General features: G+C 33.6%; 1 protein-coding gene across 2 annotated transcripts in view; it reads right to left on the bottom strand.

Annotated features, from left to right (window-relative positions):
• DACH1 (dachshund family transcription factor 1) overlaps nucleotides 1–21,480 on the bottom strand; it is a 413,755-nt gene that overhangs the window by 41,955 nt on the left and 350,320 nt on the right. For both annotated transcript variants that reach the window (XM_061170678.1, XM_061170677.1), the window contains 2 exons: nucleotides 11,163–11,314; nucleotides 2,485–2,632 (listed from right to left, as the gene is read on the bottom strand). In XM_061170678.1, the coding sequence (XP_061026661.1) occupies nucleotides 2,485–2,632; nucleotides 11,163–11,314 (300 nt within the window). The remainder of the gene's footprint in view (nucleotides 1–2,484; nucleotides 2,633–11,162; nucleotides 11,315–21,480) is intronic.

Below are 21,480 nucleotides of genomic sequence, written 5' to 3'. Positions count from 1 at the left end.
AAAATGTGTGTTAACTGTACTTTCATACATACAATAATTGATCATTGTTTTAACTTTTATACTATATATAAAGTAAGCAATCAGCATATGGAAATCATAAAAGTCCTTTCTTTGAAATAATTTGTTCTTGGATAGTTGATAAACATTGTGGATGTGAATGTGACAGAATCAGTATTAGAAAATCCTTCTGGTAGAGTTAGTCACAAGAGGTAATCATTCCAAGTTTATTATATGATTACTTACTACAGATTAAAGAACATTTTTTATTTAGCACAGTATTTACTCAAAATATAAAATAAGGTAATAATGGTTCATGTAAGAGTTTTACTTTCAATTTCTAATTTCCACAAATCCTGTTTTTATAATCATTATTATTAAGATGGCAGACCATTAACTTGTCTAGTTTATTGTTGCTGGTATTATATATTAACAGAAACTGTATTTTATCAAAATGTACATTGAGTACAGTCTTATAAGAAAAACAAAACTGGTTTCAAATAAATGCTAATTTCCTTTATTTAATAGTGTGAAAATCATATGCTTATCTTAACAAAATTACTTGCCTACTCTTTCCCTTTCCAAAGATGATTGTTTATAAGTCCCTTTGAAAAGAAACAGTAATTTCTGAATTATTTATTTGGATTGTGTACTCCCATGGCACTGAAAACTCAATATCCAGTGCCCTGCCATAGACCGCTCACTGCTTCCTCCTGTGTGACTGAAGCAAATGGGATTGCCATGTTCTCTCTTCAGGGTAATATGCTGCTTCAGTAGACACACTCATAATAAATAATTACTGATAGTTATTACTCTTAATTTGTTGTTCATAATTAATTAAATGGGAGGTGCATGATGTGATCTGTGAAACATTTTGCCCTATACCTCTAGTGGTTAAAGGAATAAAACAGAATGAGGGGGCTTCCCTGGTGGCGCAGTGGTTGAGAGTCTGCCTGCTAATGCAGGGCACACGGGTTCGAGCCCTGGTTTGGGAGGATCCCACATGCCGTGGAGCGACTGGGCCCGTGAGCCACAACTACTGAGCCTGTGCGTCTGGAGCCTGTGCTCCGCAACAGGGGAGGCCGCGATAGTGAAGAGGCCCGCGCACTGCGATGAAGAGTGGCCCCAGCTTGCCGCAACTGGAGAAAGCCCTCGCACAGAAGCGAAGACCCAACGCAGCCAAAAATGAATATAAAAATAAATAAATAAAATGCATTGTTAAAAAAAACAGAATGTAAATCCTCCAACAGTTGTGAACCAACAAAACTCTGAAAGTCTCTCAAGTAACCAAAAGGTTACTTTAGGAATTCAAGGGTCTGCTTTTAAGTCTTCTAAAAAAAAAAAACACTTCTCCAAGTGAGAACAAAATCAAGACATGGCTATCTCATGGAAGATGGTTCCACAGAATGAACCATGTTCACTTAGAACATATCCTGCTATCAATGTTTATCTTGTTTTGATTACTCTAGTATCTAAATCTATGTGAAATCACATTATTTAGAACAGTGCTATACACCTGGGGTGACAGTTTCCCAAATCAGCCTCATCCCAGGAACCCACTAGCTGTTGCTTCATAGTAACTAATGAAAAACCATTCAAACTATTTTAGGAAGTCCTGCCAGTTTTGAAAGCAAAACAGAAAGAATGATTTTTAAATGACCATGTCAAACATATCAAAGGAGAAAATGTGGAGTATTTATAATGGGTACTTATTAAATGAGAGAAAAGGAGCTCCCCCTTCTAGAATACTGAGGAGAACCTTAGACCTGAGACAAAGGGGAAGTGGTTGTAAAGAAAATACTCTTCGATTTCATACATAAAATAAACACACAAATATGAATGACCTTCAAAATTATCTATACATGCACTGTAAAGTGTGTAAAAAGAAGCAGTTCATAGATTGATAATATCATTATTTTTACCCAATAAAAATTCATATCAGTTTCTACTCTGATGTGTATTTGACCTTGTTGGATGAAAATGAGGCATTCAGAAAGAAAATTATACAAACACTCAACTTTGGTCATTTGTTCAGATATTCATCAGTCTCCCATTTCAGTTGATAAATATCTTACTAAATCTGCTTTGCTTGAATAATCAGTATTTTCTATTTTAGCTTTATGACTTTAACTCAAGTTTTTCAAAGGGCAATTGTGAATGAATATAAAATTTTTCTTCATGGCTGTCATCTTATCAGAGCACCTTCTTATCTTAAAATAATGAATTTGTTAAATGCTGTAAGCAATAAAAATTATGTGATTAATGATATAATTGATATATTTCAACCCCTTGAGGTATGAACAGAAGAGAAACAATGTACTTTGGAGATTAAGAAGCACAGTAAGCCCAGGATTCAAATCCTGCTCTAAAATTTAGCTACAAGTAAAAAGAAAAAAGTTACGGTCTCACAGTAAATCATGAAACATAGTATTGTTATGTTGAATATTTGACATAAAGTTTTAGACTTAGTTGGAAGTTTGAAAATACCTCTATTCTTTTGTTCCATCGCCAACTGCTTCTCAAGTGTTTCCCTTAATTCTCTTTCCCTTAAAAAATCCATCTTCAGTTCTGTTTTTTCAAGTTGAACCTGTTTTTCTTGAGCTCTGGCATTATCTATGGCAACTTTCAAGAGCCCCTGTACAAAGAAGGTATTCAGAATTGTAATATTTTGGTATGAAGCACATTTCATTCATTACTTTAAAGTATTTTAAAAGAGAACAACCCACTTATCAAATTCTTTGACTCCTGTCGTGCAGTCACTCTGTACTCACTAGGACAAATACTATAACTAAAGCAAAAATAATCTAAATTTAATTAAACTATTTTAGGAAGACAAATATTTTTGGCATGCAGGTTCAACTGCTTCTAATTAGAATATCTAGATTTAAAACTATATGAGGGCAGCACATAAGCGTGTCTAAGAAATAAATACCGTGGAGAAAATTAGACTGGAGCTGTTCCACGTGTAATTATCTGACATAGTTTATATAACCCCACGTGATGCTGGCAGTACCCACCTATGTCTCAGGGCTCATTCTCTACCACTCCCTACTGAGATTATATGCGACACCAGTGGCCTTTCATTTCTCAAGGCACTGATTTGTTTCTGCACCAGGGACTTGGCTCTTTCTGATCCCCTCCTGAATGCTTTTCCTCCCGAGTTTTGCATGGCTCACCCTTCATTCATTGCACGTTTGTTCCGTCACCACTCAAGAAAGGCCTTCTCTTCCCACCCTATCTGGAACAGCCCTCCAAACTCACCTGCTTATTCCCTCCTTAAAATTCTTCATAGCATTATTATGTAATATTGTCATATATTTATTCATTTAGTGCTTTATGTTGTATCTTCTCCACTGAAATGTAAGCTCTCTGAGGCAGGGACATTTTCTCTCATTGGGTACTACGTCCCCAAAACCCAGAGAGTGCCTACCATAGAGTAGCTTTTAGAATTTTGATGAATAGAAATCATAATACTGGTATATTTTTCTTGAGCTACATAATATGTGTAAGGGATCCAAAACTTAGTGGCTTAATAGTGCATTATTTTTAAAAAGGCAATCAAAATGGCTATAAAGAGAGGGTAACTTTTAGGGGACTATTTGACAGTATATATAATAATTCAAGAGCATACGGTAAAAGCAAACTATATTTATTTATATAACATAAAGTCATGTATATGTAATTTGACGGTATGCTATTTAAAAAAATTAGTAGTATTCTGAGGTTTTTGAAAATGAGATTATGAGAATATGTAAAACATATACAAAGCATTCTGCATGTGTTCTCTTCTAAGATGCTTTAGAAAATTATTAGTAAACTTATTAGCAAAAATTGGAGCTAAAATTTCCATCCTTATCAACTCAGCAATACAAAATGCTGTTTTGAAGAAGACATTTTGCTTTGGTTTGTGAACATCAGCGGCTGAATCTTTCAATTGAAATTAGAAGTGAAATGGAAGTTAGTGCCAATTGTAGATATATTCTAGAATGTGACCCCTTTGCAGGAGACACCACAAGCAGTTTGATTCAGGAATTTCAACTCCAGATTGACTTGTTAGTGCAATAGGAATGTACCTTCATCTCGGCCCACTGATGTAGCATTGTCACAAGCCATTTTTAGTCTCTTTTCAAACACATATAAATTATTTCATATTTGTTGTTACTTACCCTGAGTTTTATGGATTAATTCTTGTGATATGAAACAAACCGGAGAATTTCTATGTGGCAGTTCATCCCTCCCTAGTCTTTGTTTTTAGCAATAAAACATAGCTGCTAAGAAAACTGCCATCTTAATTCAGTAACATTCCTGTGTATGTTTCTTCTTCATTAGAAACAAACAATTAGTAACAAATAAAAGAGATCATTACATCAAGTGCCCTTTTAGATCACCCCAATTAAAACTTTAGTTTTGCTGTATTTTAATTCTAAGATACCAAATTCTAATTTTCTGCCCCGATTGCTCTTGTTGACTTATCTTTGAAAGATGTACTCTCTGTGCAATGTCTAGAGATTATTTAGCAAGATGCCAATGTTGGCAACACTTAACGTGTTGATTGGTTGTATTATCAGTAGCTGTTTAAAATAAATTACTATTAAACTATTATTGTCCTTGGCTGACAAAACACAATATTTTGGCGTTTTTTAAATATGAAACAATCATTATGAATAAACATGTTGAATAATGTTAAGCTGCAACTCTAATTTGTGTAATTTTATATTAATATTTGTTGTAAAGTATGAAGTTGCTAAGAACATTTATATTTACCATTTCCTTTTGTTACTGTTGCTGCTAATGTCGCTAATGGTAATATATTACCTATTCCTGCTGATTATGTCTGAAAAACATTAGCTTTTAGGATCCAATACCCTCTAGGGAATACTTATAAGTTGTATAAAATTAAGTTTCATTTTTAGACTTTAAATCAGTGCACATCAGGAGTCCAGTGTGAACAAAAATCTGCACTAGAGTCAAACTGATGCATATGCAAAAAATATGGTATTGCCTGTGACAGCTCTGCTGCAAAAAATACAGAAAACCAATTAAATTTCAGTGCAGGAGGGGGCTGGGAAAAGCAATAGCAAGTAGTGTTCACAACATCTACAAATCTCTGGGACACCATTTTAACCATCAACGATAATAGTACTTTCAGATTTGTGTAACTTCTGTAAATTTTCCAGGTAGATCATATGCAAAAGGTCACACTAAATGCTGGGTCTCATGTGGTCGTGCAGTATCAAGCAAAATTCTATGATGACAGTAAAATACACAGGGCTCAAAACGTGAATTTGCTTCCAAGGGGAGTTCAGTTCTCGTGATGTTTAAGTTGCACCATGACAGTTGCGAAGAAATGCATTTTAAGCTTACTCTGTGACACAGCAGTTATTAAAGATAATGGTTGCTTGACCTCAAATTTCTTTTCTATAAGTCAGGCATAATGGTTGTCATAATACACAAACATTTTTGTTTTCTGAAATGATCTACCATGTAAATTAAATTATTTCCATAATTTTTCAGAGAATGAGTCTATTATATATATAATATACATATATATATATTTTAAGGACACTGATTAATCTAGCAATATCTCAACTATTTCTATAGCCTAGGAAGTACAAATATCTGTTTGTATAAGGGGACTTTAAGATATACTGATATGAAAGAAACATTTCTTAATTTGCTAGTTAGATCCTAGAGGAAGAAAAGCTTACTTAATCCATATTTGTATTTTGTACAAATTTATTTCAGAATCAGATGACACGTAAGGTTCCATGAATGTCACTGAAACTCACGTGCCAAGATTTGTGCTCAATCATTTGCTGCTTCAAATGAGAGTAAATAACCTAGGTGGAGGAGATTTTTAGCCATCACCTATTCTAACTAAAACCTTTTAAATATTAGAAAACCAAGGTCCAGAAGGAACAGGTGACTTATTCAAGATCCCCAGCTAGTAAGTTGACTAAGCCTGGATCAGAACTCCCCAGCTTATTTAACTTTCTTTTTTTTTTTTCTTTTGTTTCTTTCCAGGATGAGAAGGAATAGTGTGCCTTGAAACCAGGAACTTTTATAGACAGAAAAAAAATAAGATAGCACAGTATCAACTAACACGTTTTCGCAGCTCTTGTGACAAAAGATATAGCTATACTTGGTTTAATGCTATGGTTACTGTTCTCCGAAGTCGATTAACAATGAACTCTCCATCAAAAGCGCTTCTAGGTATCCTACACTGGATATTGGTGTCTAGAGATCCTACAATGGGTAGAATTTCCTAAGTGATAAGAACAACAGAGGTGAAATGGGTCGTCTGTTATTCATAATAAGCCCCTTGCAATTACACCTGAGTTTCTGTTACTAAGTTGACTTTTGGAAAGCCCCTAAAGGATGGGTGAGGTTCAGAGAGCTTCTGGATTGGTCAGCCTGTGGAGGTACCGGCTGGGTGGCATGTGCAGAGGGCACAGAAGCTCTATGCCTCATCCCACATACCTTGCCCTATGCATCTCTTCTATCTGGCTGCTCCTGAGTTATACTGGACAAGTCACCTGCTCCTTCTTGACCTTGGTTTTCTCATCTTTCATAATAAACTGGGTATTTAGTAAGTAAAACGTCTTCCTAAGTTCTGTGAGCTGCTCTAACAAATTAATTGAACTCGTGGCGGGGGTGGTGGGAACCTCCAATCTGTAGCTGGTTGGTCACAGGCATAGGTTATAACCTGGATTTACTGACAATGGAAATGGGGGTAGGGAGCACAGTCTTGTGGGACTGAACTCTTAACCTGTGAGATCTGATGCTATCTCTAGGTAGATAGTGCCAGAATTGAGTTAAATTGTAGGGCACCCAGCTGGGGTTACAGAATTGCTTGGTGTGGGAAAAACTACCAGACATTTCAGAAGTTAAGTAGTGTTGGAGTAGAGTAGAGGAGACTTATACAGGAGTATTTTTCCTGTATAAGGACCCATTAAGATTACTCAGTAAATATTAGTTTTTACTATTTATGTTATTATTATTGTCATTGTATACAATATCAATTAGTAAATACAATATAGAGTCCAGATTTTTAAGAGGTTAATGCTACTCTCTTCATTATAGTAAACTGGGTTTAAAATACTAGCTATATTTTACTGTTTTTTTTATATGATCTCTTTTCACAAGTTGGTAATGGGAACAAAGGGGAGAAGATTAATATATTATTATGATTAAAGATAAAAAGATATAATGTAAGACCAATATATCTGATTCTAGTCTACCCATATTTTGAAGCCAGTGTCCTATTTTGTTGTTTACCTTTTTGAAAAGTTTCCTTCTAATTCTCTTATCTGACTCTGTTATAATTAAAAATATGTATTGATGATGCAAATGAAAAATGATTAATTTCTTTGAAATGTATAATATATAACATTACTGGTCATGACATTGAAATGTAAAGACTGGAATATGTATAATCAGAATATTTTGGTCAAATTATTTTTCACTGTCTTCCCTTAAATATAGAAGTAACGAATACTTCTTAAATACCACAGTTGGATTATGTTTATTTATTAGACCATAGTGAACCAATCTGGGACTGACATTCATTGCGGTTTTAACATCCCTTTTAGGTCTTCCTTGTTTGTTTAATACCACCACATAGACAAACCATACTGACCCAAACTCTTATCCTATCTCCCCTTATGGCATATATCTTTAGCGCTAACTTCACCCCTAACTAAACTTTATATTTTTTACCTTATTTTACCTTTCTACTTTTTACTTATTTACCTATTCTTATTTTAATATTTGTAAGTCATTTAAAATAATTCTTGTAAATAGGATAAACAGTGTAAATCATTTGTTCCTGGTCCTACGTACAAATAGATCCCAGTTATGCTTCACAGCATGAAAGCTCTGATTGAGTAAGCAGGTAAAATTCTCCTTTCAGTTTGTTCAAATGGTAGTCAATGATCGAAGGTGTCACATCCAGTAAATTGACACTAAAATTCTACTTTCCTCACCTATAATCTCACAGGGAGTTCTCCACAGATGTGTTTGATTAAGGAAGCCATAATGAAAGACTACCCACATTGAAAAAAATAAAATAAAATTCCATATAAAATACATTTTTAAAAATCCTAAAAAGCAAAATCTAGAATGAATCCATATCTCTCACTAAAGTGAAATTGCTGTCTTTTACTGAAGATATCTTTATCCTTTATTACTTTTAATTTCTGAAACACTCAAATTTTAAGAAAGAACAGTATAGTTCTAGGAGGTAGCAAAAATCTAGTGCCTAAACATATATAATATATATATATATATTTTCTATACTACATATATTTTCCTATACTATTGATATATATAAAATATATATTTTCTATACTATATATAATACATATATATTTTAAAATACTAGTCTACAGTATTTTTCCACAGGGCCTCTTTTAAAGCACTAAAAAATAACATTTATGAAAATTCAATTCTGATAACACGTCATGGAAAGGACATTTGTAGTAATCATTATAAATTTTAAAATTGAAAATTATCAAATTATAGAATATCATGAAATTAACTTATTGACTATTAGAACAATAACTCCTTAAATTATTCTGAAGAGATGTTTGGTCATTAGTTTTTAAGGAAAAATAGAGTCTATGTGCACTAAATTTAAATATAACCCAATGTCTTGGGTTTAATTACAATAGCAAATATACATAATAAACCTTTAGTTTCAAATATGAAATTGTATGATGTAAAAAATATAAACATTTTTAACTCAATTCTTTTTCATTGTCGTTGTGATAAAATACCTTCAAAGGAAATATGGAGCTTTAAACTTACCACGCCAAAAGAGTGCTACCATTTGAAACAGAAAACAGAGAACCCCATTATATATAATTGAAATTGCAGAGGAAATTGAGGTAGACAGAATGTAATTACCCAAATTAGAATTTGGGCAGCAAACACATTTATACTGTATGCCCCATAAGCCAGGGTCATGACTGTTTAAACATTCTATACCATTCCTAGGATATTACTATAACTCAATATATGTGGCAATAATAAAAGAGCTAGCATCTATGACCTTTTGCAAAATAATGTGAAGCCATTACTGAACATAAATCCAGTATGTGTGTCTAATGTGTGTGTATATATATATACATGTATATATGTATGTATGTATGTATTGTGTGTTTATATTACTGTGCATGGAACTCAATAAGATTTTTCCTCTTTATTTTACCTTACGTACACATATGTGCATGCACATATACATGTATATAGGTATTAAATCCATACATATAAATATATAATATCTACATCTAAATACATACTTATATATATGTAAGACTGAAGTGAACAAGCATAATTTATTTTAAATGAAGTATCCTTATTGTAGGTGTCCTAACTTTATCAGACACAGTTTCCTGTGATTTGGGACTAGAAATAAATAACTCAGTTTGCCTTGATGATCATCCTATCATCAACTCTTCCTAAAATACACCCTCTCAAGGCTGGTTGGAAGGTTAGAGAGTATATTAAATCTAGAGATACCTTCAATAAAATAAATTATTTGTCTAAAATTTGTACGTTTTAAAACTGAAGTTTTCTCTCTTTTTTTTTTTTCTTTAAAGAAATAATTCCAATTTGAGGTGATGCAGGTATTTCCAGGCTGGGTATTACTGGCCAGGGGTGGGTGGAAAAACACTCCCAAACTGACAGAATTTGACTTAGTGATGTGGTTTTCACACACAATGCAAAGGTCCCTGTGTAAACCCGCTCTTCAGATGAGCAAGCTGGTCTACACTGGTGAATGTTTACACAGAAATGTTTTCTCTGCTGAAATTGAAATTAAATTACCACTTTCCTGGTTAAAGAGGCTTTAGTTAGTGAAGATACAGACACCTAAATGGAGAAATTTAAGTTAAATGCTTAGCTTCATATGGGGTTATATACATAAGAAAATAAATTGTTCCCTTACTTCTCAGAGTGTCCATTTTAAAATGTTGAGGGATATTTTCTGCAAGCATTTAATTTGACAAAGGAGAAATTCATTAAAAACTCTACCTTGGAAAACAATAATATGGGGCAAATTTTGAAAAAAATAAGTTTTATGTTTATTCTAAAATATAATCAGTTATTTAGCCCTGATTACATTTAGGCTAGACTGATGATTTATTTCAATTACTGAGATATAAAACCTTAAAGTTGAATACAGTTCTGGAGACTCTAATTACGTTAGTATTAAAAATGCCATATTAATAGATGAGAAGATATGTTACATTAAAGGCCTTCTGTTATGTCCTTGGAGGGGTAAATAAAATTAATTACATTTCTACTGGGAGAAAGTTTAATATGGTAGGAAATGTGTACAGAAAAATATCACTAAGGATCGAGTGCTTGAGCAAAGATTAAAAAAAAAAAAAAAAAATTACCAGCACAGTATCTGTAAGCATATGCTTACTACTAGCTATTCCAAGTGTGTTGAAGTAGATGGCAAAAATCTCCATCTGGGGTCCACATGACCACTTCATGTGTGGGCAAGAAAATTACGCTTTCTTTTATCCCGAACACTCTTATTATTTTGGCTCCATGCTCTATGTTATTGCTAACTGTAAGTATTTTTGATTCATAATGTACTGTACGTAAAATATACATCCTGAAGACTACATAGGAAATCCGTGGAAAGTTTTGTATGGCTTTTTGAAGTCTATTCTTTGAAGAAACCCTATTAACTGAAATAAACTTATTTATGAAAGACGGGATTTTTTTGGATTCTTTTACTTTAGACATATTTGAATGACTAAACATATCATTTCCTTACCGAAAGGCCAGCAGTTTAAAAATAGCTAAATATTTATTAGCACTGGTATACTGTCATTTAGTACATCAGACAAACTTAAACAGTTAGATTCCTCCCATTAATTGGCAATAAGGAAGGCATTTAGGCAGAATAATTTTTGAAAGGCCTAGGTCATTTGCATCTAAGTTTTCATTAAGGTGTGGTATACACATTTGAGTATTTCTAACCAATTTGATTTGTGTAGTAAGTTTAAAATCTTAAATTGCTAGAGAAATTTCAATACCATGGTTCAGTCAATCTCAAGAATGGATTAAGCTGGAATAGTATGAATTTGGGAAAAATAGACAATTGAGCCTTCCACGTTCCTTTCTCCCAGACTGTGAAAAAGTCCTACCTGTATGTTAGTCAGAAGGGTCTCTATGGAAGACAATCCATCAGGAAACAGAAAAGGAGATGGAAATCCTGGAGGTAGTGGTTGCCCATGCCCAGTTAGAGAAAGTTTGTCAAGGCTGTCTCTTGCAGTTGGTGTGGAAAGCGGGGTCTCATCTGTATGTGATTGAAACAAAAATATAGAACAAGTTACGCTTGTCTGTTTTTATTAGACCTCCGTAATGGCTTCCCTAGTGGTTTCCAGAACATTTATTGCAAATTGGTTCCTGCTATCAGGAGAAAAGGCTTTCTGCTGAATTTTCTTTAACGAAAAAGCTGTGGAGATACAACAAGATAACATTAATGAGTAACTTTATAAGCCTCTTAAATGCAGTCTCTAATGAGACTGAGTTTACAGTGCCATAGAATCTTTTTAAAACAAATATTATCTCATATATAGTTGTGATAATATATTCAGGCTGACTTTATGGGCACCTTCCCAATTATCTCATTTTAGTTTGTTCTGTTTGGATTGACAATAGGGTATTTCTAGAGCTTCATATACGAGAAATGCTATGTATATTAGTGTGTCTTTCTCAATTAACCCTTCCTATATATCAATGATTTGCTCAAATATATTCTTAAGGAATCTACAAGTGAATATACAATTAAAACCTTTAATTCCACGACTAAAATAAAAACTGGAATCAAATATATTCTTTCTCAATTATAATTGAATTGTTCAGTATCATGAAAACTAAAGATCTAATTCTTTTGGCCCTGAATACCTCTCACCTCATATTGAAAAACTAGTTTTTTAAACATGAAAAAGGGGTCTAAAGAAAGGGTAATGATATACAACTCTCAAAACAACATTTCAAAAATCAAATATAAAACCCTCTAAGATAAATTAACCTTTACTTTGTTTATTGAACATTCTCCAACATTGTAAGCAACTTAGAGTAATGCCCAGATACAAATTCTTTTTACTCTCACGGTGAAATCTTCTTATTCAGTTCTTTATTATTTAAACGTTTTTAAATAGATAGATACTTGTTATGGTTTATTTTAGTCTATTATATCACAGAGAAAATTTTATTCAGGGCGGGATTCTCAATTTTGTAAATATTTTCATATTTCACCCCAGGAAAATTAATCAGAGCAATATATTTGCACAGTCCTGATAATATCTCTTAATTTTGCAAGTGGCTAAAAACTTCAGCACACTTGCCTTTATGCTTATAATTTGATTCCACTGTTCTCCTGAATCATTTCTTTATTTTTCATTACAACACCTAACCACACAACACCTTTTCCAATTACCTCTCTCTGGGGCAGAAATATTCTGGAAGTCGCCACACTTCTCTGTCTCTGACTAATGTCAGGACAAGTTAAATTCGTCTCCCTCACCTTTCCACACTTCTCGTTAATGAACCAAAAGGGAAGAAAGGTTGGGGAGGGGAGTGATGGACACAAGGCCTTCTGCTAACTACACTGCTCTCATACACATTCACTCATTCCTTAGCAGTTTCTCCTTCCACTCCCTCCTCTGTTAACTTACTGACAGATGATCTGAGGCAGCAGGTACTAGAAGAAGAAACAGAGCTAGCAGCCTGCGTAGGACTCATTGTGTTCTTTTTTTTTTTTTTAATCACTCTTGTCACCAGGGTTAAAGAAAGCCCGCAGTGCAGGGGTAGGGCTACTATGTGGCTAATATGATCAAGGTGATCTTGGACAACATTTACCTAGCTGTCATAAATTACTCCTCCAGACCAAGGCTGCTAGCGTTTTCTCATAATAGCTCTGCAAAGGCGCTTGTTAAACATCTATGTGCATGTGAAATTGTTTAAGAATAAAGAGCTATATTTTTTGATCAGCATCACCTTAGCTGTCACATGCTAAAGAAAATGTGGCTTAATAGATCATGGGGATAATAATTGCTTGTCTCTTGAAGAAAGGCATAGAACCAGACGACCACCTGAGTTTGCTTTCAGCATTAGAGTCTATGACTCTACAATTCTTAAAGGTTGTCCAAGCAAAAAGCATCAAATGTATGTATACACACACACACACATTTGATTATAAGTTCCATAATTCCCATGACTATTTGACTTAACTTCAATACATTTATGCTTGACTACGTTTGGCTATTGTGTGAGTTAATCCATTAATCACTCATGATATATACATTTATATATGTATTTACTTAATATTACCAATATCTACTTAAACAATGTACTAGAAACTGGAGAAGTGATGTTAAAAAATACAATTTGCAAGTCTTAAGAGCTCATCTAGACCCTAGTGACAGATTCTAGTTGCAAAGTAGCTAATTCTTATAGTTAGTAAAATATTTTGTCTTCCATCATTATTCTGTTAGCTACTCCAATTTTCTCCCAATGTAGGATTAAAATTGTTCCTTGTTTATGTGTAGGTATATGTGGGGTGTGTGTGTGAATGTCATTTTTTTTTTTTCTGCAGTTGCTTCAGTGGAATGCTCATCTTGGTCCTTACGGCTTCAGGTAAGTGTGAACAGACTATCATGTAGTATGGTATTATGTGATTAGATTCATTTATTTATCATTTTATATGGTTGAGATACTGCATAAAGCCACTTTAACTCAATCAAATTTAGGGCAAAATGACAGCTATAAAGAAATGAAAAAAGAGTGATTCTTAAGATCAATAAACATATTTGAAAAGAAGACAAATAAATTAATCAAAGATCGAACAAAACAAAAATATTCCTTTGGGCTTCAAGACCCTACTGTCCGAAAAAAAGTTGTCATCTTGTGGCAATTAACATCATAGAAAGTCTCAGTCTTCCTACAAAGATAGTAAAATTGGGAACACAGTTATTCCTTTTGAAATAAAAGTGACCTTTGATATCCTAAATGTTTTAAGAAGATTAAAGCAAAAGTTTGAGAAGCCAGACAACGTGGAAGAGTGTTTTGACATCACATAATCTCCACTGACTTCAAACAATGAATGATGATGAAGCACAAATTCACAAAACACCTATTGCAGTTTGATATATCTGTACATTATTTAAAGTTTTATCTTTAAAAGAAAGTTAGCTTGTCAGATGCTATTCTCTTTGAATTATTATGGCATTTGACAATGTAATCTCTGTTTTTTGTTCTTTGATACTACGCTTTTAAATAATTTTAAATTTATGGAGAAGTTGCAAGAATTGAACAAAGAATCCCTATATACTTCTGTAGTGTATTGAATGGTAGCCCCCCGGCCCCCACTATAAGTCCATGCCCAATCTCTGGATCCCAGTAATTCTAGCTTATTTGGAAGGAGGGTTTTTACAGGTGTGATTAAGTTAAGAATCTTGAGATGAGATCATCCCGATGTAGGATAGGCCCTAAATCCAATGACAAGTGTCCTTATAAGAGAAAGGCAGAGGGAAATTTGAGAGAGACAGAAGAGGGCCACAGAGAAGAGGAGGAGGCAAAGTGGAGATGGAGACAAAGATTGGAATTTTGGGGCCATAGTCAAGGAATGCTGACAACCACCAGAAGCTAGAAGAGGTAAAGAACAGATTCTCCTTTTTAGCCACTTGGAGGGAGCTCATCATGCTGATACCTTGATTTTAGACCCCTGGTCTCCAGAACCGTGAGAAAATAAATTTCTTTTGCTTTATTGTGGTAATTTAAAATGAATTTCTATTGTTCTATTGTGGTAATTTATTAAACCAACCCTCGGAAACGAATTTAACTCCTTCCTCAAATACAACAATTGTTTACATTTTGCCATATTTGGTCTTTAATTATTTCTCTGTCTCTCTCTGTCTCTTGCTCTGTGCATGTGTATGTATGTCTGAACCATCTTCCCTCTTTAATCTTTAAGACTTCACTGCATATTTCATAAGTACAAGGGCATACTTCTTCATAATCACGGTATAAAATCAGAAAGAATAACATACATAGAATACTATTGTTCAACCAAGAGTCCATATTCCAATTCCATTACCTGAGATGTTTTACTATAAAGACTTAATTAATAAATAAGTATTTTAATTTACTTGACAAGTACTTGGGAAGTATTTTCTCTGAGCAGGTGGCAGGTATATAGTAGCCTACAGGATGGCCTCTGATGATTCCTCCCTGCTGTTATTCACATTCCATATAGAACCTTCCCCTTAGTCTGAGTTAGACCTAACAAACAGAATAAAGCAAATGTGATGGGATGTCACCTCCAGGATTCAGTTGTAAAAAGTCTGTTTCCATCTCTCTCTCTCCCTTTCCTTATATTTCCTGCCATGGAGGAACCAGTTGTAATGTCATGAGACAGCCCTGCTCAGGGACACAGGACAAGAGACAGAGGGCTGCCAAAAACTACATGAGTTGGCTTGAAAGTAGATTCTCCTTGCCCAATCGATCCTTTAGATGAGGCTGCAGCCCCGCTGACGGCATAACTGCAAACTCTTGAGACCTTAAACCAGAGGCATCCAGTTAAGTTGTACCCAGATTCTTGATTCACAGAAATCATGAGATTTTAAATGTATGATGGTTTAAGCCACTAAGTTTTGGTGCAATTTGTTCCACAGCTATAGATAACTAAAACTGTGCACACTATTTTCTGAATACATTGGGATGTATAATGAAAATAATTCAGTGTTCAGTTAGTAACAGCTACTTTGGACATGGGACAACTTCTTCAGGCTTCAATGTCCTCAATTTAAAAAAAACTAGCAGGTTGAATGAGACAAACTCTAGTATCACTCAAATCTAAAATTACACATTCTCTATTACTCCTTATAAGAAATCATAAAAATTAGTTAAGTGGAAATTTCACTTATATTGATTGGAGGGTGATAATGCACCAATTTGGAGTCTGAATTTCAATATCTTAATTACAAATTCCAAAGAGTTATGGATATCTAGTTAACATCTGAAAAAGAATGAGTCACACAAACACGAAATTTCAGAGAAAGCTATTGATTATACTTAGGTTTACAAACTCTATTTTATAACGAGTCAAATTATCTTGCTTCATTTTATCAAATTAGACAATTTGATAAATTCTGATAAAATTTGAAAAATTTATAAGACAGTCACTCACAACACTGAGGACTGATGCAATGATGGGTACATCTTCCTAGGAATAAAGTAAGCACTTTTGAAAGCTGCATTAACGAGGGCATAATCTTTTTAAGTACTCCACATCCGTAGGGGTCAGTAGTTATGCCAGTTCTCTAAAGAGTTCTTGTTGTTTTTAAAGTCCTAAGAAAGAGTGGTTATTAACTTTAAAGTATTCTTGTATTTTAATTTAGTTCTAGGGAACTACAGTGATTTTCTAAAGGAAAACAGAACAGCACATATTATAAACTAACAAATGATTTCATCTTTTGACCAGAAAAAGCTACTGATTAACATCTTAATAATTATAACAAATATAATTATGACAACTATAACAACACATAATCAATTAACATCAATTAGAACATAAAGGACAATATAAAGAGAAAGTAAAAAAGAGAAGAAAATATTTTAAAACTCCAAAATCAATAAAGTATGAAAAAATGATATTTCATTCTTCTCATCATTTCATCTCATGATTCTACTCATTTTTTAAGTCACTTATCAATAAATGACTATCACTAAGATTGATGCCGCTGTAAGACAGGCTTTTTTCCATCCAATCTTATCACACATAACAATTTAGCAGGATATCCTAAGGAACAATGTTGTTTGAAAAAGTAATGAGCCCCTACTTTTAAAATGTTTTCTTTCCTGTTAATAAAATCTAACTCAGTTGTTATTTTCATAACTAATCCCTTTGGGTTTGAATTATATATTCGCTTTCAAGTTTGTGTGTGTGTGTGTGTGTGTGTGTCTTTGTCTCTGATATCTTTTATTATATCATAAGGTCCAAGTAGAAAAATACTCACTTTTAGAAAACCATACATTCCAAGGGAATTCACATTTATTCATATTAATGTGAAGTAGATAGCAGCAGTATTAAAATGGAAAAATTTCCATATTTAATGTTTACAAGGGATCTGAAAGTTTGCATGAAAATGTTATATTTCTATACTGGTAAAGTAAAAAAAATGTGGACAAAAATTCTGGAGAATATGGTACTGTCTATAGAGAAGTGAATAGTTATTTATAGAAATAAAAATTTTTCTTGGTCATTTTGATAAATTCCCATCACAATTGTATATAAAGTTAAGTTTACTGGTGTTTTTGGAAACTCATCAGCCACATTGTTCAACTGGAGTAGAGGGATGAATAATTTAAAAAATTAAGTATAGGTGTTTAAGAAAATTTTGAAACTTATATTCAAACATAAAACAGTCATTTAAATTGAGCTCAGTCACACCTCAATCATGGTTCGTTCCTACTCGAGGCACTCTGGATTTAATTTGACAATAGGAACTAATCATTCTGATGCCACAATGTAATCTTAAATCAAAAACTGGTCACAAACTTTCATGTATCTATTCTAATTCTTATAAAATATCCAAGAATATCGCAAAATAAGTCCTATCTCATATTTTAAATTTTAAGCCGACTTTCCAAATTCTGGATTTAAAATTACTCCATTTTTTTACATAAAATGGTTACCATAATGTGATACAGTTACAGTAAAATGAAAAGTAACCCAGGCTACATTCAGAAGGTGTGAGTTTAAGTCCTGGTTCTACCAAGTATTAGCAAATAATTGAGCAAAGAATCCATCTCTTAAGTTCTATGAGACTCATTTGGTCTATTTATTAAAACGATGACCACAGACTGAAAGGACTATAGTTCAAATCCAATTAGATTATGTATATGAAAGTGCTTTGTGAAATATAAAATGCTAATAAATATAAAGTATCAATAATTAAGAAATAACTAAATTTATTAGAAATTTCCTATTGTAAACTTGGTTTCAGTGTGCCATGGAGGGAATCCTAATATTGTACCATGAGCCATAAGCCTGTGGTTTCTATATTATTTCTCTCTAATGAGCCTTGTGATGATGAAATATCATGTTGATAATAAAATTACTACTGTATATTATTACAGTTGCCGTATATAAACTAAACCTGAGTTAGTTCAGTGAACAGTTAAAATTGACTATGATAGAAATAACTTGAGAAAGGACCAAAGAGGATAAACTAGTTTACTGATCTCTCTTCAGGTAGCAGGTCCTAAAGAAAATGGGTAAATTGACTTACACAAAAAGAAAATAGTAAAGATTTTGGAGAAATAGACTGAAAAGCATAAAAACACTTAATTGCTTGGATATACTGGAAGCAGTATTAGAACTCTGGATTTCAAGTTTGGGTAAACAAAGGAGAAGATTTAATACTCAAAGGAGATCATTGTTAAGTGCATGTTTGGCAGGATGATGGAGCTGTGCTAAGAAATACACCAAGCTCACAGTTTTGCCTAATTTAATGCATAAAGTATTTATTACACACATATGCAACTATCATGGTTTGTTTACTGTTGAGAAGCTGACAAAAGTTTGGGACCACTCCTTAAGGGAAGAAATAGAACATATATCGCAGCTACCTAACATACGGTAAGAACTCATTGATATCTGTTGAAAGAATATGTGAATGAGATGAGATGAGGCAGAAGCTGAAATGAGAAGGATATAGACTCTGCTTACTACACCCAGGAGAATAAAACTAAAAATACTTTCTACTGGGAAACCACTCTGTTGATTACAAGGCAATTTCATAGACATTACCTTGGGTCAGGAGGAAGCTCTAGGAAGAAGAAAAAAAAATACATGCAATTATAATCCCAATAAGGTTATGTGCCAAAGATTGATTCAAATGACACCCAGTGGTTATTTTGAAAAAGAATAGATTATATTTAGATGATGCAGGTTGACAGCAGAGTGAAGAAAAATAAAATTTTCATGGCAAGGTGCATTAGAAATGGGCATTGAATACTGGGAAATATTTAAACAGGGAAGGTGAAAGGGTTGTATGAGGAAACCACACAGGGACAACAGTCCAAGGAAAACAGGGATACTAAGTGTCCTAAAGAAACTTTGTATATTTAAGGGGAAAGTGTATATTTTCTGCCATTATTCTCAAAAGAGAGTCTTTAATTTCTGTCTATTCTGCATTTGTGTTTCAAAATCTATGTATGGAGGAAACACTAAATCAAGCTATACATTAATTTTAATTTCCAAACTTGGCCTTGACAGCAAAATTGTCCTTTGGCAATTGGGAAGATGAAACTAAAATACTCAGGTATCTGTGCATAGATTTTTTTTCCTCCCACAAACTGGAATTTCTTGGCAAAATACAATGGTGCCACACATTAAACACACACACACACACACACACACACACACACTGATTTAACTTTTAAACATTTTGGTTGGCTTTCACCCCTGCTTGTCTCTTAAAGTCTTAAGCTGTAAGTGTTTATGAAGGAGCTGGTGCAGCTCATGCCGAAAAAACCCACTTAATTGACCTTTCTGTCGTTTCCATGACCCTGTAGGTTTAACCTCACTGCTGATACTGCAAGTGAATATGGGAAAGCATTTATTGAAAGCTGCATAACAGACACGGTTATATTTCCTAGGTTGATGTTTTGCATATCTGCACAGTAGGGCCATTAAGGGTTCTAAGAGCACAACGGAAACAATCATAACATTTGTTTTTAGATGACTGACTCAGGACATGTACACCAGGCTTTATATAGAAACTGTTTTTGTTTTATTAAGGGACTGTTTGCCTGTTAGTGATAACATCATTAAAAATAAATGAAAGGGGGCTGGTAGAATGCTTCCCAAAAGCAGAAACCTAATTAAAGGTGATATGCCTGCTAGGAGGCTTTTTTCAGGACTCAGAAATAGAACAAGGTTAGTTCTTTCTCATTTTATAAGGCCGAAAGAAGACCTCACAGTAAAATATCACTTCTGATCTAACTTTCTATTTCTGTGTACTTTAATAATCTACTTTACAGCTTGTGCTTGCCCACAGAAAGTGAACTAGTTTTGTTCCTACAGATAGCTTCTTCATCATGTCGTACCTCATGAAAAGAAAATCTGATGGTTCAGCTCAAACAAAAAATGCACTCTTCTTTTAAAGCAAATTGTGTAGGTTGTAATATATGCAGTTGTAGTAGCTGAAATAATGCACCCACAAACATTTCATAGCCTTAAAAGACCACTTTTGAGAGTCTGAGTTAATGGTAAAAAACATTTCTAAATCATGGTTTATAATTTCAGAAAGGAAAAAAAGTAGACCCTTTCATTTTAAGGGGTGGAGTTACTCTAATTTCATGGATGGTGGAAAAAGCAGGAAACTGCATTGCCTTGATAACTCTGCCCTTATTGTGCTGTGACCTTGGCCAATTTACTTAAAATTTCATCTGCCAAAAATGAGTTTCTGAAATGTGCTTTGAGAATTTTCAGGGGGTGGGGAGAGAATTTGTCACATAAATCCAAGGCCTTTTCAAAATTAATATTCCTTGAGTAGTAAAGAGAAAATGATGAGAAGCAATGGGCACGCTCATAGTGTGCCATGGCTTGATATTCTGCTCTCTTGTCACTTCTGCCCAGTTCTATTTCATTTATGAGTCTCCTAACCCAAAGTGAATCTTATTGCTAAGTGAATACAACAGAACAATTCTCAAATTATTCCCCTGAAATATTAAAATAGTTCTGGCATTGTGGATTCCTTAAACCCTGATTTGCACATGGACTAAAATTACCATGAAGTTACGAAAGTGTGAGATATCTTTGCAAATTGTTTGGTACACATACTTCATTTTTCAGACAAAACAAGTTCAAAAGTGATTGACCCTAAAAACTATCACTTTATTTATTTATCAATAAAGACTTTTTTCCCCCACAAGAAAAGGATTTTATTTAGAGGAAATACAGGGAAAAAGAACATTTTGACTCCAAGGATATGCATACCCACAAACACATGTACACATATGACAATTTGTGAAATGTGAAAGCTGGCAGGATATTTAATAAATATTAAGGGGCTTTAGGAATGATAATGATAATATGATTATGATTTAGTGAAAAGAGTCCCTATCTTTAAGAGATACACACTGGAAATAAAGAAACATCAACCGATTAAATAAAATATGTTTGGGACTGGCTTCAGAACTCTCTGGGGGAAAGGAGGAGTTGGGTGGGAGAATTTATGAAGCAAGACTGGGCTTGAGATGATCACTGTTAAAGCTGAATGATGGGTAGGTATATGGGGGGTTCATTATCCTTTTCTAATTTTATGCACGTTTGAGATTTTCTATAACAAAAAGTTTTTAACATAAAAGTAATGTCAGTCAGGAAAGATTCTATTAACTCATTCTTCTTTCAAAAAGTCAGAGGCATTGGTATGATGACGATCATCACCA

The sequence above is a fragment of the Eubalaena glacialis genome, chromosome 16 (assembly GCF_028564815.1).
Source record: "Eubalaena glacialis isolate mEubGla1 chromosome 16, mEubGla1.1.hap2.+ XY, whole genome shotgun sequence".
NCBI classification, from domain to species: Eukaryota; Metazoa; Chordata; class Mammalia; order Artiodactyla; family Balaenidae; genus Eubalaena; species Eubalaena glacialis.
Note: the sequence above shows the minus strand (reverse complement) of the source record. Positions and strands in the feature narration are given on the sequence as shown.